The sequence below is a fragment of the Psittacula echo genome (assembly GCF_963264785.1).
Source record: "Psittacula echo genome assembly, chromosome: 4".
Taxonomy (NCBI): domain Eukaryota; kingdom Metazoa; phylum Chordata; class Aves; order Psittaciformes; family Psittacidae; genus Psittacula; species Psittacula echo.
In genome coordinates, this window is record NC_137738.1 from 108982259 (window position 1) to 109008022 (window position 25764).

A 25764-nucleotide genomic window follows, 5' to 3' on the forward strand; every position below is an offset into this window, starting at 1 on the left:
TTGGGATCAGACTTTTATCTCATTTTTAGATTTCTCAAATTAGATGATATAAACCCCACTCAGGGTGCTAGATTCACAAAGAAGATGCAAGCATCTAAATGTCTCTTTATTTACCAAAGTCCCACATGAGGGACCCCTATCTAGCCCTGCAGGTGCTTAAATTTTTATCACATATAATGGAATATTTTCTTTCTAATCTATGTTAAAAAGTGGTTCCTCAACTCAAGATGAAGCAGAAGAAAATGCTTTGCGTCCATAGTGTTCTAAGTCCAAGATCCCACCCAGCACATCAGCTGGGGTGCTCTGAAGTATGACAGCAGTTGCTTTAGCTCTTGTACCTCTGTAACACAAGACCCCCTCACATACACTATAAATACTCTCAGCTCATTTTCTTGAGACTACATCAACATGCTCTACACAAGGAAGTACCCTCTCTGCACACTTTCAGCTGCTCTTTTGCTGTAGCTGCATAAACAGCATGTGTGCTGTTGCTGCAGTTCCTCCTTTCTTTTTTTCTTCCCTTGGAATAGCTTGGAGAGGCTGTGACCTAGAATGGAGCAATACTGGGCAGACGAACGTTGGCATCTTGAAGGCAACTGTATTGCAAGACCGCATGGGAATGGGAAGAGTTTTGTGAAAACAATGTCCATTAATCTCCCCTCTCAGGCAGTGACTTTGGTTTGGGTCACAGCCCAGGCTTGGTTTCCCCTTTGTCAAGGGAAGGTTTTAAGCCAAGGGACTAAGTACACACTAGTGTGACCATATTGTCCTATTTACTCTGAGCAACCCACAGCCCTTCAGAAATTAAGAGAACAGTCTGTTCTGCCTCTGCTGGGAGCTGGTGCCCACTTAGGAGGAGGGGGAGCCAGCTGTATCATTGGAGGCCATTCCCAGCTATGTTCGAAAGATCATGGTGACTCGGGGATGTTCCTGAAGGCTGGGCAAAAGCAAATATCACTTCTATCATCAGGGCAAGGCAGATACAGCTATTTGAAAACACATGAAGGGCAAGAAGGTGATTAGTAGTAGGCAGTGAACACAAAGCCATGCCTGGCAAACATCCCAGCAGGGAAATGATCCACCTGCTGAGGGAAGAGCAGTGGATGTTTCCTTGGACTTTAGCACAGCTTTTCAAGTTCTTTCCCATAACATATTCAGAGAAACCGGTGAATTATAAACTAGGTGAGGGGGCAGTGAGGTGGGTTGGACACTGGCTGAACTGCCAAGCTCAGCGGGTTGTGGTCAGTGGCACAGTCCTGCTGGAGGCCAGTCACTAATGGTGTTCCCCGAGCTTGGAACTGGGTCCAGGTATTTGATATCTCCATTACTGATCAAGCTGATGGGACTGTGTACAACCTCAGCAAGTCTGCAGAAGATACAAAACTGGGAGGAGTGGGGGAGCCTCCAGATGATTGTGCCACCATTTACAGGGACCTTGACAGGCTGGAAAAATGGGCATAGAAGAACCTCATCAAGTTCAAAGGAAGAACAATCCCATGTACCAGTATAAGCTGTTGGGCTACTGGCTGGAAGACAGCATCAGAGAAAAGGACCTGGGTCCTGGTGGCCAACAGCATTCCCTGGGGCCAAATTGGTCAGCAGTGTCCCAGGCTGTGTTAAGCAGAGTGCCATCAGCAGGCTGAGGGAGGCAATCCTTCCCTCTCAGCACTGGCTGATCACAGCTGGTGGAATCAGTTCTGGGCTCCTGGGTATAAAAAAGACCTGGATTTACTAGTGTCAGTCCAAGGAAAAGCTGCAAAGATAAGGCATTGTGATACAAGTAGATGCTATGATCCCTGTGCAAAACCCCTCAGATAAGACACTCCATATCAAGTTCAGCAGCTGCGATTAGACCAGTGTGTGAAACCTGCCCAAGGGTTATTCACCAGCATGAGATCACATGGCACAGAATGGGCTGTGGCCATGCTACTAAGACCTGCCAGACTGCACAAAATGGTGATTCTGCCCACACTCCCAACCAGGAATGGCCCCTATCCCACACAAGATGCCCAGAACATGGGACAACAAGCTCAATGAGTGAACAGTGTGCAGCTGCAGCAAAGAAAGACAACAGGATGCTAGGGAACATCAAGAAGGGCATCACCAGCAAAGATAAAGAAGTCATCATCTCACTCTACTCAGCATTTGTCAGGCCACACCTGTGTGAACTGTGTTCAGTTTTGGTCCCCACTATACAAAAAAGATTTGGACAGGCTGGAGAGGGTCTAAAGAAGAGCCACAAAAATGATCCAAGCACTGGGCAGCCGTGTGAGGAAAGGCTGATAGAGCTGGGCTTGTTCAGCCTGGAGAAGAGAAGGCTCAGGGGAGACCTTATCCCTTTGTTCCAGTATTTAAACAGTGGCTACAAACAAGTTCCCAAGTTATTCCTGGGAAGTTCTGACTGGACACAAGAGGAACACTTTTCACAATGAGAACAACCAGCCACTGGAATAATCTCTCCAGGGAAGTGGTGGACTCTACAATGTTGGACACTTAGGAGTTGACTGCATAGGGTGCTGGGACATCTAGTCTAGGTCATGCTTTGCCTAGAAAGGTTGGACCTGATGATCCTTGAAGTCCCTTCCAACATGAGATTCTAGGATTCTGTGATTCTATGATTCCATGTTTGGAAGGATAGTTAATTGGGCTGAAGCTCATCTATACAGACTATCAAATTCCTGTGCCAATGCCTACATCCTGCTGCTACTTAATTTACTACTATAGATGCAGCCAGCAGAAAAACTCTCCACACCACCTCTGCCTAATCTGGTTCCACTGCCACTACTGGGCCTGACTCCAGGATTCAGGAAAAAACACTTACTATCATGTGCACATGTATAGCTCAGAATAAACACTAACACAGCACTAGCTAGAACATCTAAGCAGGGCTTTTTTCCTCTCTTTTTCCTATTCCCTTGTGACAAAGTATCTCTCTCCCACACATGCAAAATGTTAGTAGTCCCTCCTCTCCACACACACTGTAAGAATCCCGTTTCTTTCCCACAGGCACAGAAAATGTTTTACAGAAGGAACCATGGCATTTCCACACAGGGAGACTGATCAGAGGGAGATCGCACGCACAGCCTGGAACAGATGCCTGTCCTATCCAACCTTCCTCAGAAAACACTGCTGTGACTGTACAACGCCTGGTTGCCAGCAAGCCAAGCTGTAACGTAGCTGATTGCTATTCAATAGCATCATCCAGCCTGACACAGATGGTCAAAGAATGGAGCAGGGGATATTGTCATGTGAAAAATTTGCCATTCCTTTGTTGGAAAATGCTGGAAGACACAGCAGGGTGCTTTCAGAAGAGTCCCCTGGTGTGCAAGTGACACATCTTGAAGTGCACAGCTCCAGGCCCTCCCAGTCAGGGATGATGGCTGTTGAAAGTATAGTCACAGCAAGAGCCAAGGCACTACACTAGCGTCTGAGCTCCAGCAGAGGAGCCTGCAGACTGCCATGGTGATGGCTGCTGAGCCGCTGGCTGCGAGGTCACTGCTGAAGGTTCTGTCCCGCACCCTGACCTCATCCCCTGAGGCTTTTCTGATCAGGCAGGGCCCCGCCTGGTCCTGAAACTTGCCAACGCTCCTGTGACTACAGCTCAGAACATAGGAGTACCGCAACGACCAGCTCTGTGGGGCCTGATGGATATATATATATACAAACACACTCTGCGCTTGCCTTTCGACGGTCGCAGCAGCACCATGAGCGCTCTACCAGAGGCCACCTGTGCCGGGCTTCTCCCTGTCCCACTGACAGGTCACTCTCGGGCTCACAGCAGGGCTTCCACAGTTACCTGCCGGCGCTGAAACGCCATTAAGAAGCCGCCTCCTCGCTCCGTGTGGAGCTCTAGAGGCACCGCAGGAGGCCCCGGACTCAGCAGGAGGCCCCGACCCCACTCCTGTCCCCCCAGCTGCGGTTACTGCGCCTGCGCCGGGAACAGGAGACGCGCCGAGAAGGCGGCGCCGCGCGCTGGGGCGGACACGGGAGCGCGCGAGGCGGTGCTGGCCGCTGATTGGCTGGAGAGAGCAAGTGCTCCGAGGTGCCCACGGCGCAAGGGGAGCGCGCGCTTGCCTTAGCCACCGATTGGCTGAGGGACACGGGGGAGCGCGCGGGGTGAGCGCGCGCACGCACGCATGTCCGCCGCCGCCGGAGAAGAGTCTGCCTCGTGATTGGCTGTCGGGTGGAGTCGCACGGAGCGGGAGGGGATAGGAGGGTCAGCTGATTGGCTGAGGGAGATGGAGGGGGTGAGGCTGTTGCGGGCTCAGATTGGAGAGAGTGCGCGCGCCCTTGCGGAGGCGTGCTCGGATTGGCTGGGCGGCGCGAGGCGGCGGGGGACCGTTGGAGTGGGGAGGCTGAGGCGCTTGGCCACCCGTGCCCGCAGAGCCGGTGGCGTGGCGGTGAGCGGCGGACCGAGACCGGGCAGTCCCGGGACACCCACCCCTGACCGCCGCCCCTGGGAGAGGTACGTGCTTGGCGGGAAGCAGGCAGGCGCTGGCGGTGCCATGCGGGCCCGCTGCGAGCACCGCTAGCGCCTGCGGGGTGGGAGGGTGCGGGGCCTTGCAAGGCGGAGGGTGCCCTGTTCCGCCGCTAACCGGGCAGGTTGCAGGGACCGGCGGGCGGGCAGGCTCGGGGCGCGCCCCTCTTGCCTGCGAGGTCCCGGCGGCAGCGCAAGCTGGAGCCCCTCGCGTCAGCCTAGGGAGCTGCGGGTGCGGTAGTGGGGCTTGCCGGGCTCCGGGCCTGTTGCGGAGGAAGTGCAGAGCGAGCGCCCTGCGGGAGGCCTCGGACGGAGGAGAGCTGGCACTCCTAAGCGGGCCCCGGATGCCTTGGAGAGAGCCCCGCGGATTTGCCTGCCCCACGCTCCTCGCCGCAGCTCCCCATGGGGATGCTGCTGGCTGGCAGCAAGAGCGTCCTGGCGCCCGAGCGGTGCTGGCTGCGCCTCACGGCTCGTCTTGGAGCAGGCAGATGCTCGCGTAGATGCAGAATCTGCGGGCTTCGTTTCTGTGTAATTAACAAGATACGCAATCAGGTCAAATATAGCATAATCATAGCTGTAACTGCAAAATAGCAAGGGGAGATGTTATTTTTCCTGTGTAAAACCACGGCTTTCTCGATGAAAACCCCCCAACCCAACTTGGTTTTTATTTCTCTCCCCTCCCCCTTCCCCATCTTTTTAGATTGTCTTTACATGTTTGAAGAAGGAACTGAGCCCAGGAAAGTGGAAGTTGCCCTGAAAGACTTCTCAGTGTAATCCAGGTAATGTGATATGTTGTGACTGCCTTGGGTATTGAGCTTAAAAACTTGTATTATCTAACTGATTTCAGATGCCTGTTTCTCACACTTGCATAACTGATGTTGAAACTCTTTCATTTATGATAAATTTCTGGTATGAAGTAGTGATTTCTGCAGTTTATGTGAAGTATTGCACGTGTAAAAATATTCCCATGTGAGGTGTAATCTTGTATTTAAAAACCCCCACACAATGACATTCTTGTGCAACAGATCCCTCAGCTGGGGATGGTGAAGCTGGTGGATATTCTTTTGGAGACCTAGGGGAATCTTACTGGTGGTAGCGCATCAGCAAAGTACTTTCTTCTTTTAGAGGGCTTGGTGAGCCACTGAGAACAGGCTGGATAGCACAAGGGTACTTTGAAAGTTGTTTCTTTGCTGATTGATATAATGCGTCTAATAGATTTGAGTTGTTAAAGTTAGAATTTGGTCTGTAGTTGTGTGTTACTGCCTTTTAAAAATGCTTTGTACTGTTGGTTTTCTTTTCTTACTCTGGTTCCTAAAGCTGACTATATTGCCTGAGGGCCACAAAGGTGCTCTGGTGCCTGGAGCACTTCTCCTATGGAGACAGGCTGACAGAGCTGGGCTTGTTCAGCCTGGAGAACAGAAGGCTCCAGGGAGACCTTAGTGTAGTTTCCAGTGCTTAAAGGGGCTGACAAGAAACTGGAGAGCTGCTTTTAACAAGGACCTGTAGGGACAGGACAAGTGGGAATGGCTTTAAAGTGACAGAGGGGCAGTTTAGATTAGATATTAGGAAGAAGGTGAGGCACTGGCCCAGGTTGCCCAGGGAAGCTGTGGCTGCCCCATCCCTGGCAGTGTTCAAGGCCAGGTTGGATGGGGCTTTGAGCAACCTGGTCTAGTGGAAGATGTCCCTGCCTGTGCAGGAGTTGGAACTAGATGAGCTTTAATGTCCCTTCCAACCCAAACCATTCTGTGATTCTATGATGTTCTGTTTGGTGTGGCTGCCCAGTGACAAAACATTCCATATGCCTGAACCAGTAGTTCAAAAAGTCAGAAGTCTCAGGTTTTAAAAATTGGCAAATGCTGGATTGAAGAATTGGGGTTTTTTTTCTTCCCACTTTCTTTTCCTTGGTAAGTATATATCATATATCATAAAGTACACCCGAAGGAAAGGTGGTAACCCAAAGGCATTGCTTTAAGACTGTTGCTTTTTGTGTTTCCTCTTCTTCAAAGAGTATTTCCGATTCATGGGGAGTTTACATAAAAGAACAGACCTCCTACTGATCTGAAGACTTCCTTTTTGGGGAAGGGGGAAGAGTAGAATTAATCACTAGCAATGTAGGGGAGAGTGAGCGGTAATTTCTCTCCTCAGAACACGGACACTTTGCGAAGGCTCTCCGTGGAGAGTGATTCAGTCTTTTCTGAAGTTCTTTTCCAGATTAGTCAATTCATGTCATGTTTCCAGCAACATCATTCCCTTGATCCTTAAATTCTTACTATGCTTTTGTCTGCCCAGGATTCTACTCCAGAGGTAGCTTGCTTAGGTCACTGCCTTCAGCATATTGTCCTGCTTGAACCCTGTGGATTTCTGCTTTGTGTCATTATCATGCATGAGATTCTTGTCTTTGTTTTGAGGCTCTTTGATGATATATTCCCAATCTACCACTGAGCTCAGCACTAAGAAGGGTGCTCCCTGCTCTGGCGTTTGGGATGCCAGTTTGACTACTTGTTACATGAGCTCACATTTATGAGAGCACATCCAGCAGACCTCTGTAAGCACCTTATGACACCCCCTCATTGTTCATTAAAGTTCTTGTGATGAATTGTCTCAAAGTTGCTGGTTTTTTTCAGCAGACTGCTTCTTGCCTTAGGCTGTGGGTTATTTTAGAATGATAAATTCCTTTATACACTGTGTTGCAGCCAGTACATTCAGGCGTCTGGTTTATCACAAAACCTAGATGCTTGAATATTAATATGAATTTTAAGAAGTGATGAATGGTATAGAAAACTTCAGAAGAAGCTGTAGTGCAAAGAGCCGAGAGCTTTTGCGTTATCATAAAGGCATAATTTTTCCATCAGTTTAATTATATTACGTACCAGTACCGCAGGGTGGCATTTGAAGTGATAACTACAGTTCTTTGTAGCCATGGCTGTGTGTTACCTATTGTCAGTTGTGCCAGCTGAAAGATTTGGAAGAGGGAGAAAGTGAAGTCTTGAGATTTAAACCGAGGACTCTGGGATGAGTTGGTTCATTAACCAGCATGTACTTGGGCTGCATGCTTTGGAGAGCCTGGCGTCATCTGCTTGATCTGTTACAGGCTTCCACAGAACCCAGCTGATGTATTCAGATATGGCACTTTTTGCAAATAATTCCCTAGAACTCCTCTTGAAAGGAAAAGTAAATAATTCTCTTAGCTCAGACATGGTAGTATGTAGACACTGCTCTGTAGTTACAGAATGCATCACCTGGGAGTCACAAAGACAGTTCCCCAGCAGGTGTGAAGGGCTGGCTTTCAGCATTCTATGCACAGCACAGCCTCATTCTCTGACCATTATCTATGCTGCTTTCTTTTACTGGTTTCAGGGTTAGGTTATCTGGTGATAAGGGTTTGATTCACAATGTTTGTATTAAGTTGTTTTTTTTTTTTTTTCCTCCTCTTGACTACCAGGGAGAAGAAATTGTGATTGTATTGGGTATGTTTGGTTTAGTGCTTAAACAGGTTTCTACTGGTAAGCTGTGGCTAAACTTAAATGGTTTCATGGGCCTTTTCCATTCCTGTGGCTTTCAAGGGCTACTGGAAGGAATGAAAGTATTTTAACTACTTAGCTGTGCTAAAGTAATACATACTTATAAAAATGCTTGCACCAATGGAGGTGAATTTTTAAACAATTGGATGTGTAAAGTGTGTACTCTAGTTACAAAACACTTAAAATCTCAGTAACTCTACTGTAAGTAGTTACTGTCTGCCTGCAAGTGTGAGTTGTTTTTTAGTCTTTGAGTCTTGCTGCTTTGAAGTGCAGTTTGTTACTTCATTTAAGAAATGAAGGAGTGAAGAGGATGTTCTGCTGTAACATAAATGGTGAGGGAGCCTAGTCCCTAAACACGGGGAAAGTGACAAAGCTAAGGGAGAAAAGCTCTTAGTTTTACAGAAGACAATGCTAAGAATGTCTTACCATTTGATTAATTTGATGAATTAAAATTTTACACTTGGCTTATTTTGCTCTTCCTTTCTTAAAGAAAGAAAACATTACATTTGTGTCCACAGTTGATCAGAGATTTGGAATGTTGAATTACATTTGAGCAGAAAAGTAGCTGTCAGAGTTATGCATGTGTTACTGATGGCAACAGCAGTAGAAGACCATGTAGAGCTGAACATTCAGGACTGAATATTCTAGAAGGGATTTTATGGAATATAGTCTGCAAAGAGCAGTTAAATGGGAGGCAGGGAAGGGGTGAAGTTTCCAGTTCTACTGTAATGTGTTCTGTGTTACTGCTTGTAATCAAGTTTTTATAACAGCAGAACAGACTTTGAGAAGAAACTTAGGGCAACAGTAAACAATAAGAAAAATGGACTGGGTAGTAGTATCGTTTAACTTGCTGTGTGATTGTGATCCTACAGGTTGTATAGCAGAGCAAACAGGAAATAAGTTGGAAGTAGGTGTGCTATAAAGTACACACATGAAATGTTTCTTTCCCTGGTTACCTATGGATTTGCGACCACAGTATAGTTTGGATTTGGTTTTTGTAATACCTTTCCAGATGACAAGCCTGCAAGTCTTGAGAAGCTTAACAGTTGAACAGCCTGGCTATGCAGGTGTGGAAGTGTTATCTCCAGGGAGAGAGGTGCCTTAGGGACAGGCAGAATCCAGGTGACAGTATTACACAGTATCACACTATACTAGAGATTGGAAGGGACCTCAAAAGATCATCTAGTCCAATCCCCCTGCCGGAGCAGGAACACCTAGATGAGGTTACACAAGAATGTGTCCAGGCGGGTTTTGAATGTCTCCAGAGAAGGAGACTCCACAACCCCCCTGGGCAGCCTGTTCCAGTGTTCTGTCACCCTCACTGAGAAGAAGTTTCTTCTCAAGTTTAAGTGGAACCTCTTGTGTTCCAGTTTGTACCCATTACCCCTTGTCCTATCGTTGTTTGCCACTGAGAAGAGCCTGGCTCCATCCTCGTGACACTCCCCCTTTATATAATTTATATTTATATATAAGGGGGACACTTATATATAAGTGTCTTATATATATAAGTGACACTTATATAAGGGGGACACACTAATAAGGACACCCCTCAGTCTCCTCTTCTCCAAACTATAGAGGCCCAGCTCCCTAAGTCTTTCCTCATAAGGGAGATGCTCCACTCCCTTAATCATCTTTGTCGCCCTGTGCTGGACTCTCTCCAGCAGGTCCCTGTCCTTCTTGAACGGAGGGGCCCAGAACTGGACACAATATTCCAGATGCGGTCTCACCAGGGCAGAGTAGAGGGGAAGGAGGACCTCTCTCGACCTACTGACCACCCCCCTTCTAATACACCCCAGGATGCCATTGGCCTTGGCCACAAGGGCACAGTGTTGGCTCATGGTCATCCTGCCATCCACTAGGACCCCCAGGTCCCTCTCCCCTACACTGCTCTCTAACAGGTCGTTCCCCAACCTAGACTGGAACCTGGGGTTGTTCCTGCCCAGATGGAGGACTCTATTCTTTGAGATTGCTTATTTGTATTATTTTTTGCAGTGCTTATGGAATCTTATCTTTTAATTACTGTTACTCTTTTATTTATGTTTCATAGAACGATCACATCAAAGGAAATACCGGGGCAGTAGGGAGGCACCAGTGGTTTTAACAACTGTTTTGGGTACAGCCAAATTTCTGAAGAAGGTATCGTTTGTTTCTGGCAGCTCAGACAAAGTTAAGGCTGCCTGGAACTATATATGTGTTCATTTTCCCATTGACTGCAGCAAATGGCAGCTATACCGTTAAACTTAGATTTATGTAAAGTCTTTATTCTGTACTCTCACACCCTTTTAATAATGTCTAACTTAAAAAAATAACTTTGTAGACTGTGAAGTTTACATTTTAAGTTAATATAGGTGATAAAATCATCATTATGTAAATAATTAAAATTGGGTACGTTTCTTCCCCCTTTCCCCCCAATTCAGTTGTGATCATGGAAGCAGCTCATGTTTCCAAGTGTTTGTCATGATCCCTTTGACTGGAATTTACCGTCTCTGCAGGTGTGCCAAAGGAGCAGTCTGTGAACTTTTTCTGATGTGCTAAAACTTTTCATCTAATGTGATGACATCTGAAGCAAGGCAGGAAGGGAAGATGTTGTGTGGATTACTATTGCTTGATGAAGATGGTAGCAAGTGATAGGGATCTAGAGGTGATGAAATACTGAAAATGATATTATCTTCTTCTGGTGTGGCTGATTTGGGAGGAAAGCAGTGTTTATGCTGTGCCAGCTTGAGATCTGCGTTAGTTTGCGTTCTGTCAGTGTTCACGTATGTGTGTTACCCTGATAGTGTTTTCAGTCCTTGTACTGTTCATGTTCCATCTGTTAGTCTAGGTTAATGTAGAAAAGGGCAAAAATCTAACTCAAAACACTTCCTAATAAGTATTCCATTTTGGTGAAGAGACAATTTTAGGAATCTCTCTTGTGTGCTAGTAAGCAGTTCTGGGAACTTGCAAATTAAAATTGCTAAAATAGGGATTGTAAGATTCACACTGGAAGGAAGAGCTGGGAAGCACAGATTGCACAGAAACCCCCTCCAGTGTTATAAAGAAGATGAGTCTTCCCTTTCTGAGAGGGAGAGGTAAGCTGCTAATTACTGTATTTACAGCTTCTTCTTGCTTGAAAATCCTGGTGTAATATTTCATTTATCTAACATTAACATTGCATTATTTAAGGAAAACAGTTTTAACTACTAAATTTGCTCTTGTTTGCAGGCTTGTGGTAGATCTTATGTATAGGCATTACTCCTAACTTCAGCCTCAAAATCAACGGTGCAGGTTGTAAAAACCCATTTCCGTTCCTCAGGCTTTTTGTCAATAAAGGAAAATAAGAGTTTGTGATGGCTCTCCAGTTATTCAAGAAAAGCATTTTTGTGTTTTAGGCACTTCTTATCCGGACTTCTGTGCATACTCTCTTTAGTTTGCTGAAAAACACATCTCATGGTGCAGTATGTGTTTAAACACACAACATTGTCCCTAATAGCTTGTAAGGTTTTTTGCTTCTCATTTTTAACAGTTTCCTGTTTACTAAAAATAGATATATATTGCTATGTACCTAAAACAATACCTTGTAGTACTCTTTTAAAGCTCTCTTTGGTTTTGTGATTTAAACTTCACAAGAAGTAAGTTGCTGGCATGCAGTGCCTGCTGTTGGTCTCACCAGCTCCTCTGTATTATCACACCTGAGCCATAAATTCTTTAGGTCACGGATTTCCTTCTGATCTGGGCATTGAACAGTTGCATACATGAAGTGAAATCCTGTGGAGTTACAGTAACTCGGGTGCTTTGGAGCTCTGCTTGGATTTGAATTTTTTCTGTTTTGTCTTGAGGTAATCTGGAGCTTCTCTATAAAATAGTGTTAAAAGGTCTTCAAAGTTTTGAAAGAAAACCATGGTTAAATATTGTTACTTGTTCCATCTTTGTTTAACTTGTATCTAGTAAATTCTTTATTGGTTTCTAACTAGCTGGGAAGATAGGGTTGCTGGTCTTGCACTGGGTCTTAGACAAGTGCCAAGATTGTTTTCTGTATCAGGAAATGAAAGCAATAAGGACTGGTTGAGAATATGTGGCTGTGTGTAGTGTCCTGTACAAACAAAATGAATGGCATTTTATGCATTGAAAAGAATCTTACAGTTTAAGCAGAAGTGACAAGGTGTGCAGTAGGGAAACATTTAGTTCTTAGTACCATTTTTTTTTTTTCTAAACTTCTTGATTGCCATTCATTTTCAAGATATTTTACTGTATAATATGTGCATATTTTTGCAGAATCTTCTGTAAGAGTATTATAGTCCACTGTGTTTATTAAAAAAAAAAAAAAAGAAAGAAACCTTTGATTTGTATAGAATTTCACGGGAAAGTTATAATCCATTCTCTTTGTCTTAGTCTAGTGGGGTTGTTTTTTCCCTTATGCCCTTATCCGAGACTGAAGTCAGTTTTGAATGCTTCCATAAGATCTTTACAAGTCAAGTCCAATACTTGTAAGGAAGCTTTCTCTTAAAAATCTGTAAGATTGAAGTTTTTGGGAAACTATGCCACTAGGAAATGCATTTTCTTTCTCAAAGATGCTCTGTTACTCCTGTTGCTGTAGATGCAGAAGCAACATCTTAAAGTATTTTTACTACTTTTGTGTACAATTATTTATGCTTCAATTTTTTACTCCATACAGTGATGCAAGCAGTTTGAAATGTTAAGTTAAACTAGGAGAATTACCAGAAATGTTTAGAATATCCATTAAAAGAAGATGTTGCCAGTCTGCTTGTGTAAGTATAACAGGCTTGTCTTTTTGTCTTCCTGGGTTTTGGTCTAAGTGTATTAGATGTGCCCCCAAAAATAACTTCTAGATTGCTGTCGTGGTTTAAGCCCCGGCTGTAAATTAGAACCACGCAGTCTACTTCCTCCCCCCACTCCCCAGAGGGATGGGGAGGAGAATCGAAAGAATGTAACTCCCACGGGTTGAGATAAAAACAGTCCAGTAACTCAGGTATAACACAAATCACTACTGCTGCCACCAATAATAATAATGAGAAATAACAAGGGAAGAAAATACGATACCGCTCGCCGGAAAAGAGCCCGACCGAAAAGAGGACGTGCCCTTCCGGGTAGCTCCCAGTTATATCCCCGGGCATGACGTGCTGTGGTATGAAATACCTCTTTGGCTAGTTTGGGTCAGGCGTCCTGTCCCTGCTTCCTCCCGGCCCCTCCTCCTCCCTGGCAGAGCATGAGACTCACAAAGTCCTTGGTCAGTCTAAACATCAGTGTTATCAGCTGTTCCCAGGCCAAAAGTCAGAAACACAGTGCTGCAACAGCTACTAAGAAGGAGAAAAACTGACTGCTACTGCTGAACCCAGGACAATTGCTTTCTTTTTCCTAGTAAGAGGCAGAGGGGAATGCAGGAATACTTTTCATCAGTTACATATATTTGTGTTTGACTGATGATAAAAGAGAGATTGGAATGTGAACCAAGAAAGGATGAAGAGCAAAGGAATGAGTAAGACAGCATCAGATATTTAGAATAGAGAGGGAGATTAGGGGATGAAATCAATCTCTTGTGGGTTTTTTGTTCAAGTTCTTAAGAAAAAGTAAAAATGCTTCAGCATCTTTTTACTGAAATCTAAGATTATTGTTGTTATACTCCATCAAATCTTTCATGACAGTTTAGAAATTGCTTAAATTTGTTTGAATCAAATGACAGCTGAAGGCATGCAAGTTTAGAAGCCCAAAACAAATGCCTAAAGTGCTAAAACAGATGTGACAATAATAATGTTTTCTGCAAGTACGGATGTGCCCTGAAGTTTTATTCAGTATCTTCATCCCAGTGACAGATTCATTCAAATTTTTAAAAGTGAATGAACTGACAAGGAGTGAAAGCTTTTCTGTAAACCACCCATGAAGATGTGTTCCTTTTCACTGGAAAATCAGCAGAAAATTACAAAACCTCCTTCACTGGGTATCAAGTATATTTAAGATCAGTATATAGCCCAAACTGGTAGTCTGATTATTTTTAATTACAAGTTATTTCTGAACATAAATAGGTATAAGCACAATTTTACCCTCACATCAACTGCATTATCGGTGGTAATGATCAGAAATATTATTTCTGCTAGTGAAATGCAACATTAAGAATCTGAACAAAGTCAAATTTCAGAGTTCATAAATTACCTTACATTTCTGTGACGTTCTGTTTGGCTGATGAGGCTGCATTTCAGTGGTTTTCTGGAAATGGTTATCAAATCATAAAGATCCAAATCTGCTTTGGAGTTTATCTTAAAGGTGGAAATACAAAATAAACCAAAATGGACTTCAAAGCAAAAAAAAAAAAAAAGAAATCCAAGCAACTCCCTAGTTAATTAACCTATTTAGTGACTGAATTTGAGTAATAAAAAAGCAGTGAGGAAGCACCTGAAATTGCAGAGATGGAACCCAAACAATGAAATTTCAGTTTATAGTCTCTAAGGGAGTAGGAAGTCAATACAATAGCAGTTAGGGAAGGACAGATGTGTGACTCCTTAAATGGTGGCTATAGTTAGGCAAGATCACAAGGGCTGCTCTGTTAGGTAAAATTAATTACACAGTCTGTCTCCCATCTTAGATTTGAAGAGGAAAAGCTGCTTCTTTAGGCCGTTACCTACAGCTGATGAGCTCCAAGAAGAGCGAAACCTTTTAAGATAGGTCCTGTAGTATTGGCCTGGCAACCATCAGCAGGGTTTGCTCACATTCCCATTTGCGCATAAGCTACAAGTGCAATAAGAAGCCACAGAAACAGGTGGTCCAGAGGCATCCTGGCTGAGCCCATTACAGCAAGTCAAGGGGAAAACAGATATCAGGTTCTACTTCTTATTTATATGTCAGGTTTTGTGCAGCCAGGAGTTCATGTATAATGCATGCGTGTGGTGTGGGAGGAAGCTTTTAAAGGTAAGGAAGAGGAAGAACTGTGAAAGACAAGAATGGAATATAAATAGGAAAAGAAAAAACTTGAGCAAAGTAAGAAAAATGGCTGTGTTTATGGTGCTATTGAAGATATTTTGGATAGTGACTTACTGTAGAATTCTTCATGTTTATTGGTAAGGAATTTATAAATTGACTGTCAGGTTAACTGTCACAGAGGTTGCCCATGAGGCAACAGAACAGGGTTATTTGACCTACTGAAAGAAAAGGTGAACCGATGAAGGGAAATGCCAAACTTTCGGAAGGTTTGCATCAAACACACTGAGCTGTAGCTTTAAGGTACTAGCCTGCCACAGTTTTTGTGCTTTAAGGTGAACATTACTTTGTAACAATTATATACAAGTAACTGTTAGCATTTAATCTTTTTCTAATATTATTTCATAATAATGAAACTGTGTTTCTCTAGTATTTTACTGCAGTGCAGATAATTCGCTGGTGATTCTCTATATTATGAATTTAAATATATTTAAATAATAGCCATCTTGAGCTAGAATCTCCCATGAGATTTGAGGCCAGTCTTCTCATTACAGTAAAAAAACCCAACCCTTTTTTATATATGAATGTAGACATACAGATACATACAGTTGTGTATGAGTAAATCATCATTATAATGCTACCACGTCTCAATAACTTCCAACAGTCTCGGCCTCTGACTGGCTGAAATCAGAGCAGTTTGTGGCTTACTTGGAGTATCTGAAGTGTAAGAAGCAAGTGCAGCTGTACAGTGTCAGGTGCTGGCTGCAGAAGTTGCTTCAACTCTTACACTTTGGTTTCTGATTTCAGCTTGAGCATACTTTAGACCCAAAGGCTGCAGTTGGTGTTAGTACCTATACCCACTTCCCTGGCTTGTAAAAGCTAAACTCTTTGCCAATACTGGGCTAATCTCACTGAATTCAGATTTTCTTTCTTAAAGTTGCTGCCTCTTAAAGCAGACCATATTCTGTGGAATACGCAGCACCATCTTTACTATAAATTCAAGCACTGTTCTGTCGCTGCAGGGAGGAAATTCTGTATTTCACTGCATCAGACTCAAGCAGAGCACTTGAGCACTCTGTTGCAAGTTTTCTGTACTTGTGCTTTAGGTGGTGAGTGTAAATTTAGCCCCTGTGGTCAGAGCAAGAACTGATGTGAAAACCAAAACATGTGGAACTTTTACTTCCAGCTCCCCACACTTACAAGAATCGTTGGAACTCTGGGAGACATTCAGCCAGAAGATACTGGTGCTGGCATGAAAATTCAACTGCATTTGGTTTTAACAGCCTTTAAGGAAAAAACACAGTGGGTTCAAGCTACTCCTAGTCCTATCCTTAAGTGAACCAAGAGCTATCTGAGTGCAAGTGTCCTCTCCAGATTGCCAAAGGTTACAAAAAGCTTTTTGAGGAACAAATACCCATGGAAATCACCCAGGAATGACCATGTAGCTTCACTGTTGCATCAGCATGAGTGCAAGCAGAGTAAGTTATTTGATGGTACTGCTTTTGTGAGACTAGCAAAACAGGATGTTCATCATGAAACACCTCTGTGTGTGCAGCTCACACCTTTATCAGATTTTAAGTTTTCCCCTCTAAAGGGACTGGTGACAATACAGATCATTTGTGTTTAGGCATATTTCTTTAAGCACTGGAAGTTTCAGCCTTTGGTTGAATTGGGTGTTACTAAAGCTAAAGAATTAAATTCAAAGAACCATAGAATCACAGAATGGTGCTTGTTGGAAGGGACCTTAAAGATCATCCAGTTCCAACCTCCCTGCCACAGGCAGGGACACCTTCCACTAGACCAGGTTGCTCCAAGCCCTGTCCAGCCTGGCCTTGAACACCGCCAGGGATGGGGCAGCCACAGCTTCTGTGGGCAACCTGTGACAGGGCCTAACCACTCTCATAGTGAAGATTTTTTTCCTATGTCTAATTCTAGTGTTGTTAATCCATTATTTATATGTGCACAAATTCTGTATGTTTTGAAAATCTCCTGGTCTCACTCAGCACGTAAGCAATCTGTAGACCTCTGATTTTTTCTTGTGATTTGGTTGTACCATATTTACTTTGCCCATGATTTCTGTTTCTTTTTAGCATTAAGAGAGAAAGTAGATTTGGTTTATATCACACAATAGAGATTTCTAATTTGGAGTGAGGAAAGGGTAAGCTAAACAAAACCAGACTAACACATATCTTATTGCGAAGAATGCCTCAGTGTAGGGTAGAGGTAAGAAAAATGCAACTTTCTGCTCTAAGAGTAAGGTTACGTTTTGGGGCAGAAGGCAAATACAGCTGAGGAGTCAGAGATCAATACAAGTGACCTTGTAGTCACATGGTGCCCAGGTTAACTGTTGCTATCACAAACAGCAGGGTATAATCACACATGGTAACGGGAGGTGAACAGTAAGGTGTCTGCTGAAGTCAATCATGTTAAAAATGCAGGCCAGTTATTAAGAAGTTTAGAAGGGCTCTGTTAGCAGTTGAATTTCATCTCCTCTTTTACTGGCCAGAGTAGAGGCATGTAAAGTTATGCAAATAAGGGAGTGAGAGAGGGGGGAGGAGAAACAGTCCTAGGTTTATACATCCGCTCCTAACTGTCCCTTAGGAATAGTGTCCCACTGCTTGGTATAGTCCTGTGCAAGCTTCAGACCAATGCGCAGTTATGTCCAAAAAAATCCCCCATACTTAGTATTATTTAAAATATATTAAAATACATGATACATGAAATAATAAACATACTTTATTAAATTAATATTAATTTTAAATATTATTTATTTTCTTTATGTTCTGTTAAGACTGTAAAGCATCTCTTACAAAAGAAGACGAGAATCTTGTTAATGCTGCTGTCTAAAGCAGTGGTGTGCCTATATATTGAATGCTCTGTCCTGTGTCTCCTTCGTTTCTGAAAACAGATGGTGAAGTAGCAAAGGGATAGTAGAAGGTGATAAAGACCTGACATGAGCGATCTCTGTGCAAGCAACAGTTAGCCTCCAGTTTTTTCTGCCTAGGAAGGGGATGGTATCTGAGGATTGTTCATGTCTCGTCCAATGCAGAAATGGGTGTGGAGGCAGGAGACCGTAACATGGAGCTAGCCAGTTACAAGTCTAAAAGCAGCAGAAAGATGATGAGGAGCCCCATGCTGGTCTGGCACAGTATGGCCATTCTTACATTTTTGTTTAAAATAAACAAAACTCACACCCATATACGTTTCCAAGAGTGCAGAATGGATTGTTACAGGTTTCTTGATCCTACACAAGAACTGTAGAAAAGATGACACAGTGCTACAGTTTTAACCCTGACTGACCTTTAAAGCAGAATCCAGCTTTTTCGGAATAATTACAGTATGGCAACTCTGAACATAGTTAGAAATGATCTTAGAGTTTTTTGTGAAATTCAGAGGTGTTTGATTTCTAGCTTTATACAAATAGCAGGAAATGTTGTCTGGATTTCAAAGTACTTGGCTTTCAAGAAGTTGAACTGTCTCTGCTGGCAAGTGAGACTTCTTTTGCTGCAAGGACCTTCAGGGAACTCACGTGTCTGTGTAGTTTTTCTGAGGTTTGATGGCAATTTAGAGTGAGGGAAGGAAGAGAGCAGTTTCTTTAATTAAACACTACTAATCCCAAGTTGTGATATCTTAATGTGTAGGCTCTTTTGATAAACTTTACCCTTAAGGCACTTAGAGGATAGAAGGCAGGAAGTGTAAGGGAAAAAATGAGAAATCATTAGGCCTAGTCTGTAGGAAACAGTTGTACTGTCTAACATTAGAAAGCCTCAGACTTGATGGAGGTTGAGCATGTTGTACTATGGCCAAACCACAGAAAGCTATCTGGTATCTTTGGTATTTGTGTATGCAGTTTAAGACTGTGCTGAAAGAAACACTGAGGTTAGGGTTTAACACTTCCCTTTCAGTCTTAGCCATTCCCCTTCAAATACATGCACTAAGATACAGTGTTTACTGTTGTTTTCATAAAAGTCTGATTAATGTTTAGGGTAGTTTTATATTAAAACTCCCTTTTAATTTCATCTTTTGAACCTGTATTGATTCTTGCATGGGCTCTTCATCTCCAAGTTCAAATGTTTGTTGGTATTTGTACCTTCAGACGACATGTAGCTACATGTTCCGAAAGGCAGAGAAATAAAATGCATTTCATTACTGTGTTCATGGGTAGAGGAAAATTTCAATTCAAAATGACTTTATTTTGAAAAAACTTTTTTCTGCTTTCTGCAGCACTTTTGGTCCCTACTTCTCATTTCTCAGTTTGCCCAAGTCCAATGACGGCCTGTGTGTCCTGCACTGTTGCTCATGGCCATCCAGTCATTCCTATGCAACGCTGCCGTCCGCTGTTGATCTTTACATGTCACCTCCTGATCACTGTTGTGGTTTTCTGAATGGAGAAGGCTTTTCCTACTTACATATGTGTTAATTCCTGTAGTCTCCCCCTTTCATTTGACCTTCCCTTGGCTGCTCAGTTTTCTTGACATGCCTGTGTTGATTTGAGCTCACAGGAGCACAGGGAATGTTTGGTACAAGGCATGATAACATAAGTTAAGGTCTCTCAGTGTGGAAGACAAGCAGCTAGGGAGGAGATGGGTTGGAGATCTATAAAGTCATGAATGTCATGGAGAGGGTGGATAGTGATTGATTGTTCTGTACCTCTCAATAGACGAACTGTGAGGTTTGTGAATCTGGTAGGAGGATGGAGGCTACTTCTTGAGCTGTGGGTTTTACGCTTGGGAAATCTTGCTGGAGGGTGTTGTGAGTGTCAGAAGTTTATGGGCAGTAAAGGGACAAACACAGCCTTGTGAGGGGAAAAAGCTGGTTATGGTTACTAAACACAGAGAATCACTTTGGCTCAGGATGTCTTGGCACAGCAAACTTTAGGAACTTGAAAGGAAGTCCTTAGGAGGTTTTTCTGTATGTTTTCCACATCCTTTGTATTCTTCCCTGTGCATCTGCTTCGGGTTCCTGTTGGAAGCATGATACTGCCTTGGCAAGCTGGATTGGGCCCAGCAGTGTGCTATTATTCTCTTAGCAGAACATAGCAATAAATTAATTTAGGCTTTTAAGCATGACTAAGCATGCTGCTTCTTCTGTATCCCTCTTTAGCATTTTATCTGAATTCTTATAACTCGAGTCATAGAATCATAGAATAGTTAGGGTTGGAAAGGACCCTAAGATCATCCAGTTCCAACACACAACAATTCACAATCAGTGAAAAAAAAAAATCCCCACCAAAACCCCAAACTAAATACCCCCACTCCCTTCAAGCTAACAAAACCAAACCAAAACCCAGTGCAGAACAAACTGCAGTTTACCTTTCCTGTTTTCTGATGTGAACTGCAATTTCCATCCTTAGCATAGTTGCAGTTATTCTTGTTTAAACTCATTCCTGATTTGAACTTGAGATAGATTTAAAGTGCAAAGGTGCATATAGACTTTATATCTTTCTTCTTCCTAGCTTCATCAGTAAAGGGACCCTCCTGCGTCTGATTGTTCAGGCTTTAATATCAGGATTGTGAATTATTCCAGTAGATCTCATATGACTAATGTAATTTCCACAACTTTTCCAAATACCTGCCACCTTGTCTCTTCTCTTTTCACTCAGACTGTTTGTCTTCAGAATGTGTAACTCTGGCCCAGAAAGATCATTTCCTAGATGTTTACCACTTCTCAAATAATAGCTGGAAAGAATCAGCAGTGAGAGCTTGGAAATCTACATAGTGGTTTTGATTGGTTTGTTTGGGTTTTTTTGTGAGCAGGTACCTGACTATTGAGCTGTTCACCTAATGAGAATTTCCAATCTTTTGCTCCTTTCAGGAAAGGCAAGAGACTTGGGGGAGGTCCTGAGACAACATTCCTTAGGACATGATTCTCCTGAGACCATGCCTGAAAAATGTGTACAGGACAATTCCTCAGCTATGGGTCAGTCAGACTGTGCCTGTGTTGTTGATGTGTCCCTGCAGCACTTCATAACCATGGAGAGACCAGTTTGCTTATTCAGATCTCATTTCAAGGACATTGCTGAACAGATAATTCACCCATTTGCTTTGCAGAGAACATGAAGGGTATTGCTAGCTACTAAAAACATTTTTAAGTATATATCTTGGTCAGCCTAACTTACTTAGCTGTGAATTATGTATGATAGTGTTCTGTAACTCCAGTTCGTGCAACTTGAATGACCTCTAAAAAACACTCAAATCCTGACACCTGCAAGGCATAAAGTGTCTGTAGGGAAAGAGATTGATGTCATGGTAATATCATGACTTTAAATGTATGTTACCAGACAGCAATGCAGCCCTTAATGTACAGTATTATATGTATAATAAAATACACCTACTGCTTCATTGCTGTAGGTATGTTGTATGTATGTAGGCATATATGCATACCCTGGTTCACTGCTGCCTTCAGGCCTTTCCTTAGTCCCGTCTGTGCTGCTTGCCCACCTTCTCGAGTGGTGGTGGGGAACAGAAGCATTGGACGTTGTGCTACCAAACCAGCAAGAAAAAACATATCGCATCTTTGTGCCTGCTGTGAAGGCACAGTAGGTGGCTGCTCTTGTGGGTTTGGCTGGACTCCATGGGCTTTGGAAGGTAATTGCTAGAGAAAATGATGGTTATGGTGTCTCTAGTATCACTGTTTTGCTGCTCTGATGTGAGGCAGGTTCCCCAGCTGTTGGACATCACAAGGACTAGTTCCAGCTTTACAGCTAGATGAGACTGGTTTGGAAGCAGAGGGTGAGGCAGATGAGATGAGGGATGCATGCACCCAAAGCCCAAGGACAAGAAGATCTAGTAGTACTGTTTTTTTGGTTTGTTTTTCTTTTTTTTGGTGCTGCAGAAGATTCAGGTGCCATTGTCCCTTATGTCTTGATAAAATAGACTTTACTAAAGACAACTTAAAAGCTCAAATAGCTAATATACCCCTTGGAATCCATCTGTTGTGCAATTTAGAGGGTGCTAGCACTTGAAATAAAGCTCGTACAGTATCTGGCATCCTTCAAGATGACACAGGCATGTCTTATGTGATGAGGAAACAAAGAGAACAGTAGGTCCAGAAACTCTTTGGCTTGGGCCAGTGTATGAGGATAACTGGAACTTGTGAGAGAACAGCATGAATCACACAGGCAATTTCCCCATGCCGAGCTCTTTGAACACCTGCTGCAGTTTGCAGTGAAGTACAGCTTGAGATAATGCATTGTGAAGAACCTTGGTTGAGAAGATAAGACACTCTATTTGCCTGTATTTGTTTAATTTTAAATGAATCCAGCTTTTACATATCTGCAAAATTGCCATTGAGGTTTATCCATGTTAAAACAAATATAAAACGCAGAAGCATGTTCGTTCAGAGTCTGTGGTTTTCTAACATAGGAAAAAATAAGGACATAAAATATACTTGCAGATTACTTTATGCAACCATATCCTTATTTTCTTTTTATGAACAGTTAAGGAATAAGGCTTTTGGTAGCTTTTGAGATGAATGTATTGAGAGATCTTCACAAGGGAATAATTAGCAGGCAATGGACAACTGCTGATAGAAACTGTTAATAATTGAGTGTATATTAAGTGCCAAGACATGACTTTCTTTTCCTTGGTTGACATTTAAGCGTAATGAAATCCGTACTGCCATGTTGCTTGAGGGTGAGCTGACTAGCTTCCTGCTGTAATTGTAGAATAAGTGTTTGGTGTTTTTTGCCCCCTCTCCACCCTTTTTTAAAAACCTTTAAAAAACATATTGAATGAGTTGGTGAATCTGATGCCCAAAGAATAACATATTGTAGTAGTTTTAAGTGGAATTTTACACTGATACTGAATTAAGGTTTGTTTTTTTTTTTTTTCTTCCACTGGAGTTGACTGAAATTTAGCATCTGTCATTAGGACTACATAGTGATGTAAGCCGTGAGAGGTACTAAATTGTTCTTGAGCCTTCTTACCTTGGAGTGTAAGTTCCACTATGTTGTTGTCTCTTCTTTATTTTGTTTTCCTCATAGGGAGGACTGTGTGACCAAACTCTGGGGGGTTTTTTGTTTTTTTTCTTTCCACCTTAATTATATTTAAGATCTTTTTTTCTCCAACAAATGCAATTTGAGCTGGAGCTCCAGGTTTCAAAGGTAAAAGAATTCTTACAGGTTTTTGTTTAAAGACAACACAACCCCACACTCCCAGAACCAACATCCCCACAAAAACCTTGGGCAGGAAAGAGGAGCATTATGAATCTGTCAGCCAGGGACGGAATGCCATATGCTTTCTCCTGAACACCGAAGTCTTCATTGCCTTGACTGCTCGTGGAAAGGTCTTGCTTACTTTGTGTTTTGCAAACAAAATCTCTTTGAACACAAATGAATTCTTTACATGATACTGCTATACATATGTATGTGCTCTGAGTTTTGTAAACTGAAGATTATAAAATAAAATGCTTAGAATTAATGCTTCCTGTGCTCTTTAAAAGGTATTGTTAAGTCTAAAGTGTACCTCTCCCTTATGGATTACAGTTGTTATGAAGAGAAGTCTAACTACTGGTCTTCTAATTTACCAAATATAATCAAACTGTTTCAGTTGAGGGATAAAATAATGTTGTTCACAGTAAGTTGCTCTTGTAATAGAAATTCTAGCACAAACAGTATTTGCCATTTTTGTCTTCAGAATGATTGAGGAGAGTGGGAAGAGGAGGAGGACAATGGCAGAGAAGAGACAGCTGTTCATGGAAATGAGTAAGTAAGAAATGTGAAGGTATAATGTGAAGATATATTCTTTACTGAGAGCTTCACTTTGATAGTTTTAACAGATCATTTGCATCTTGTTTCTATAAAACCATTGCCTCATCTAGTGAAAAGTATCCTGGGTGCTGCTCAGGAGGAGAAAACGAGGTGGGTCACCAATTCATTACTAGGTTTTGTGATGCTCCTTCTTTAAGGAACGTTCACATTCCTCATATATGGCAATATCTGAAGTTTGTGGACAACTATTAAAATAATTAATGATAACAGGAAGATCACCTGTTAACTTAAAAATAAGAAAGGCACCACAATGCTGGTGTGGCTTGGGAGAGAAACAGTTTGACAGGTTTGGGGGGTTGTTTTTTGCACAGGACCTTTCTCTGAAGGAGAGGCAATCATTGTTGCAAAAATCAAATGCCTGTCCAGAGATATTATAATTTAAAGGAATGAGACATAGCCTTTTATGAAGATATGTGCAGTTAGATGTGAAAGGCTGTATGTTTGCATGGCATTGTGTTATTTTACCTTCCTATGGGAACACAGGACTGAATTAAACTCAAAGTTAGGCAAGTGTGTCCTGTAGTTCCAATTATAGGATGGTGAAGGGCTGTCTTAAACCAATAATATATTCATGGTATTTTATTGAAGGAGTTCCAGAGTAACATTCTTACTGTGGTTATAAGCAGCTTATAATTTCAAGAACAGTTTCATTCCTGGCTAATTTATGTCTGCTTCCTGTCATGTGAGAGCAGTCGTAGATAGTATTTCTCCCTAGCTTTGCAGCTTGCTCTGTGTTTGAGTTCATAGCCGGGTCCCTCTGGGCTTGTTCAACATATGGCAGAAGTGAACTCCTGTAGTCTGCCTGCTGTACACCTTCTCTCTCCTTCTTCTCTGCCTTGTTCAATTTTACTTGAGCAAAGGTGACTGAATTGTGTGTGATATCCTGGGAAACCTTATCAGAATGTTTTAAAACGACAATAGTACTTGTCCACTAGAAATGCTTTGAATGATACATCAGTGTATTACATTTGTCTCATCACTTTCAAGTGTTCTAGTCATCTTGTGGTCATTTAGTGCAGATTGACTTGCTAGTTTTTAGCTTTGGCTAAATCATCAAATGAATTCTTCTGATTATCTTTATACGAGGTTTCTGTGCATCTGTGGTCTTGCTGTTCACTATCAGGGAAAGTGCTGATGCACAGACATTCTGAATCACCTTTCTCTGTGAGGCTCTTCAGCGTATCAGTATGAGAAATCTAAGGGCTTCAAGCTTCACCTGTCCTGTGGTGGAATATCTCACTGTCAAGTAGACACACAAATGTTTGCCTTTCTAGATGAGCTTCATACACGGAGATGTGTGATGTGTAAAATCAATGCTTTCAATGACCATTTGTTGCTGCTCCACGTACAAATTCGCTCAAGTGTTTAGATAATTCTTCACTGCAAGACAGGAGTATACCTTGGTATTCACCCACACTGGACATGCTACCCACAGGGATGTGTGTGTTTGTTTTGCAATACTTATGGAGTAGTCTAATGGGCAAGAATTCTGTGCAAGCTGTTCAAATTTCTCTGAAGTGTAGAAAACATACTGAGTTTACCTTATGGAAGGGTATAAAGAAGATGAAGCTGGACTTTTCTCAGCCCAGTGGCAGAATACCAGGCAGTGGGCACAAACTGAAACGCAGCAAATTCCATCTACTGTGAGAACAAACATTTTAATTGGGAGAGGTTGCCGAGTGAAGTTGTGGAGTCTCCATTGTTGCAGATACTCAAAACTTAACTAAATACAGTCTTGGGCAGGTTGCTGTAGCTGGCCCTGCTTGAGCAGGGATGTTGGGCAGACTGATCTCCAGCCTGGCCCAACCATTCTCTCCATTCTTTCTGGCCTCCACCATTCTGTGATTCTGGGCTGTATAGATTGTCTTGAAAACAGACCCCACTTCAGATAGTTTAGAAGAAAGACCTTGTTGAAGCTTTTCTGGTAATGTGATTCAGGAAGACAAGAACAGAAGGTGGATGACTTTTTGATTTTGCTTGTAGCTGTTAAATGACCTTTTATATCTGTATAAATATACATATATTTTGTATACATATATGGACTAAGCATTTTGTGAAATCTCATGGTCTCTGGAAATGCCTTCTGT

The 25764-nt window shown here is 42.6% G+C and overlaps 1 protein-coding gene across 1 annotated transcript in view; it reads left to right on the forward strand.

The window, feature by feature from the left end:
- Positions 1–4343: 4343 nt before the first annotated feature.
- Positions 4344–25764, forward strand: part of DTNB (dystrobrevin beta) — a gene marked incomplete at its 3' end in the record, with an annotated part of 198487 nt that continues 177066 nt past the window's right edge. Inside the window, exons 1-3 of the mRNA XM_080615962.1 lie at positions 4344–4465; positions 5178–5256; positions 23544–23611. Of these exons, the coding sequence (XP_080472088.1) occupies positions 23545–23611 (67 nt within the window). The 5' untranslated portion in view covers positions 4344–4465; positions 5178–5256; position 23544. The remainder of the gene's footprint in view (positions 4466–5177; positions 5257–23543; positions 23612–25764) is intronic.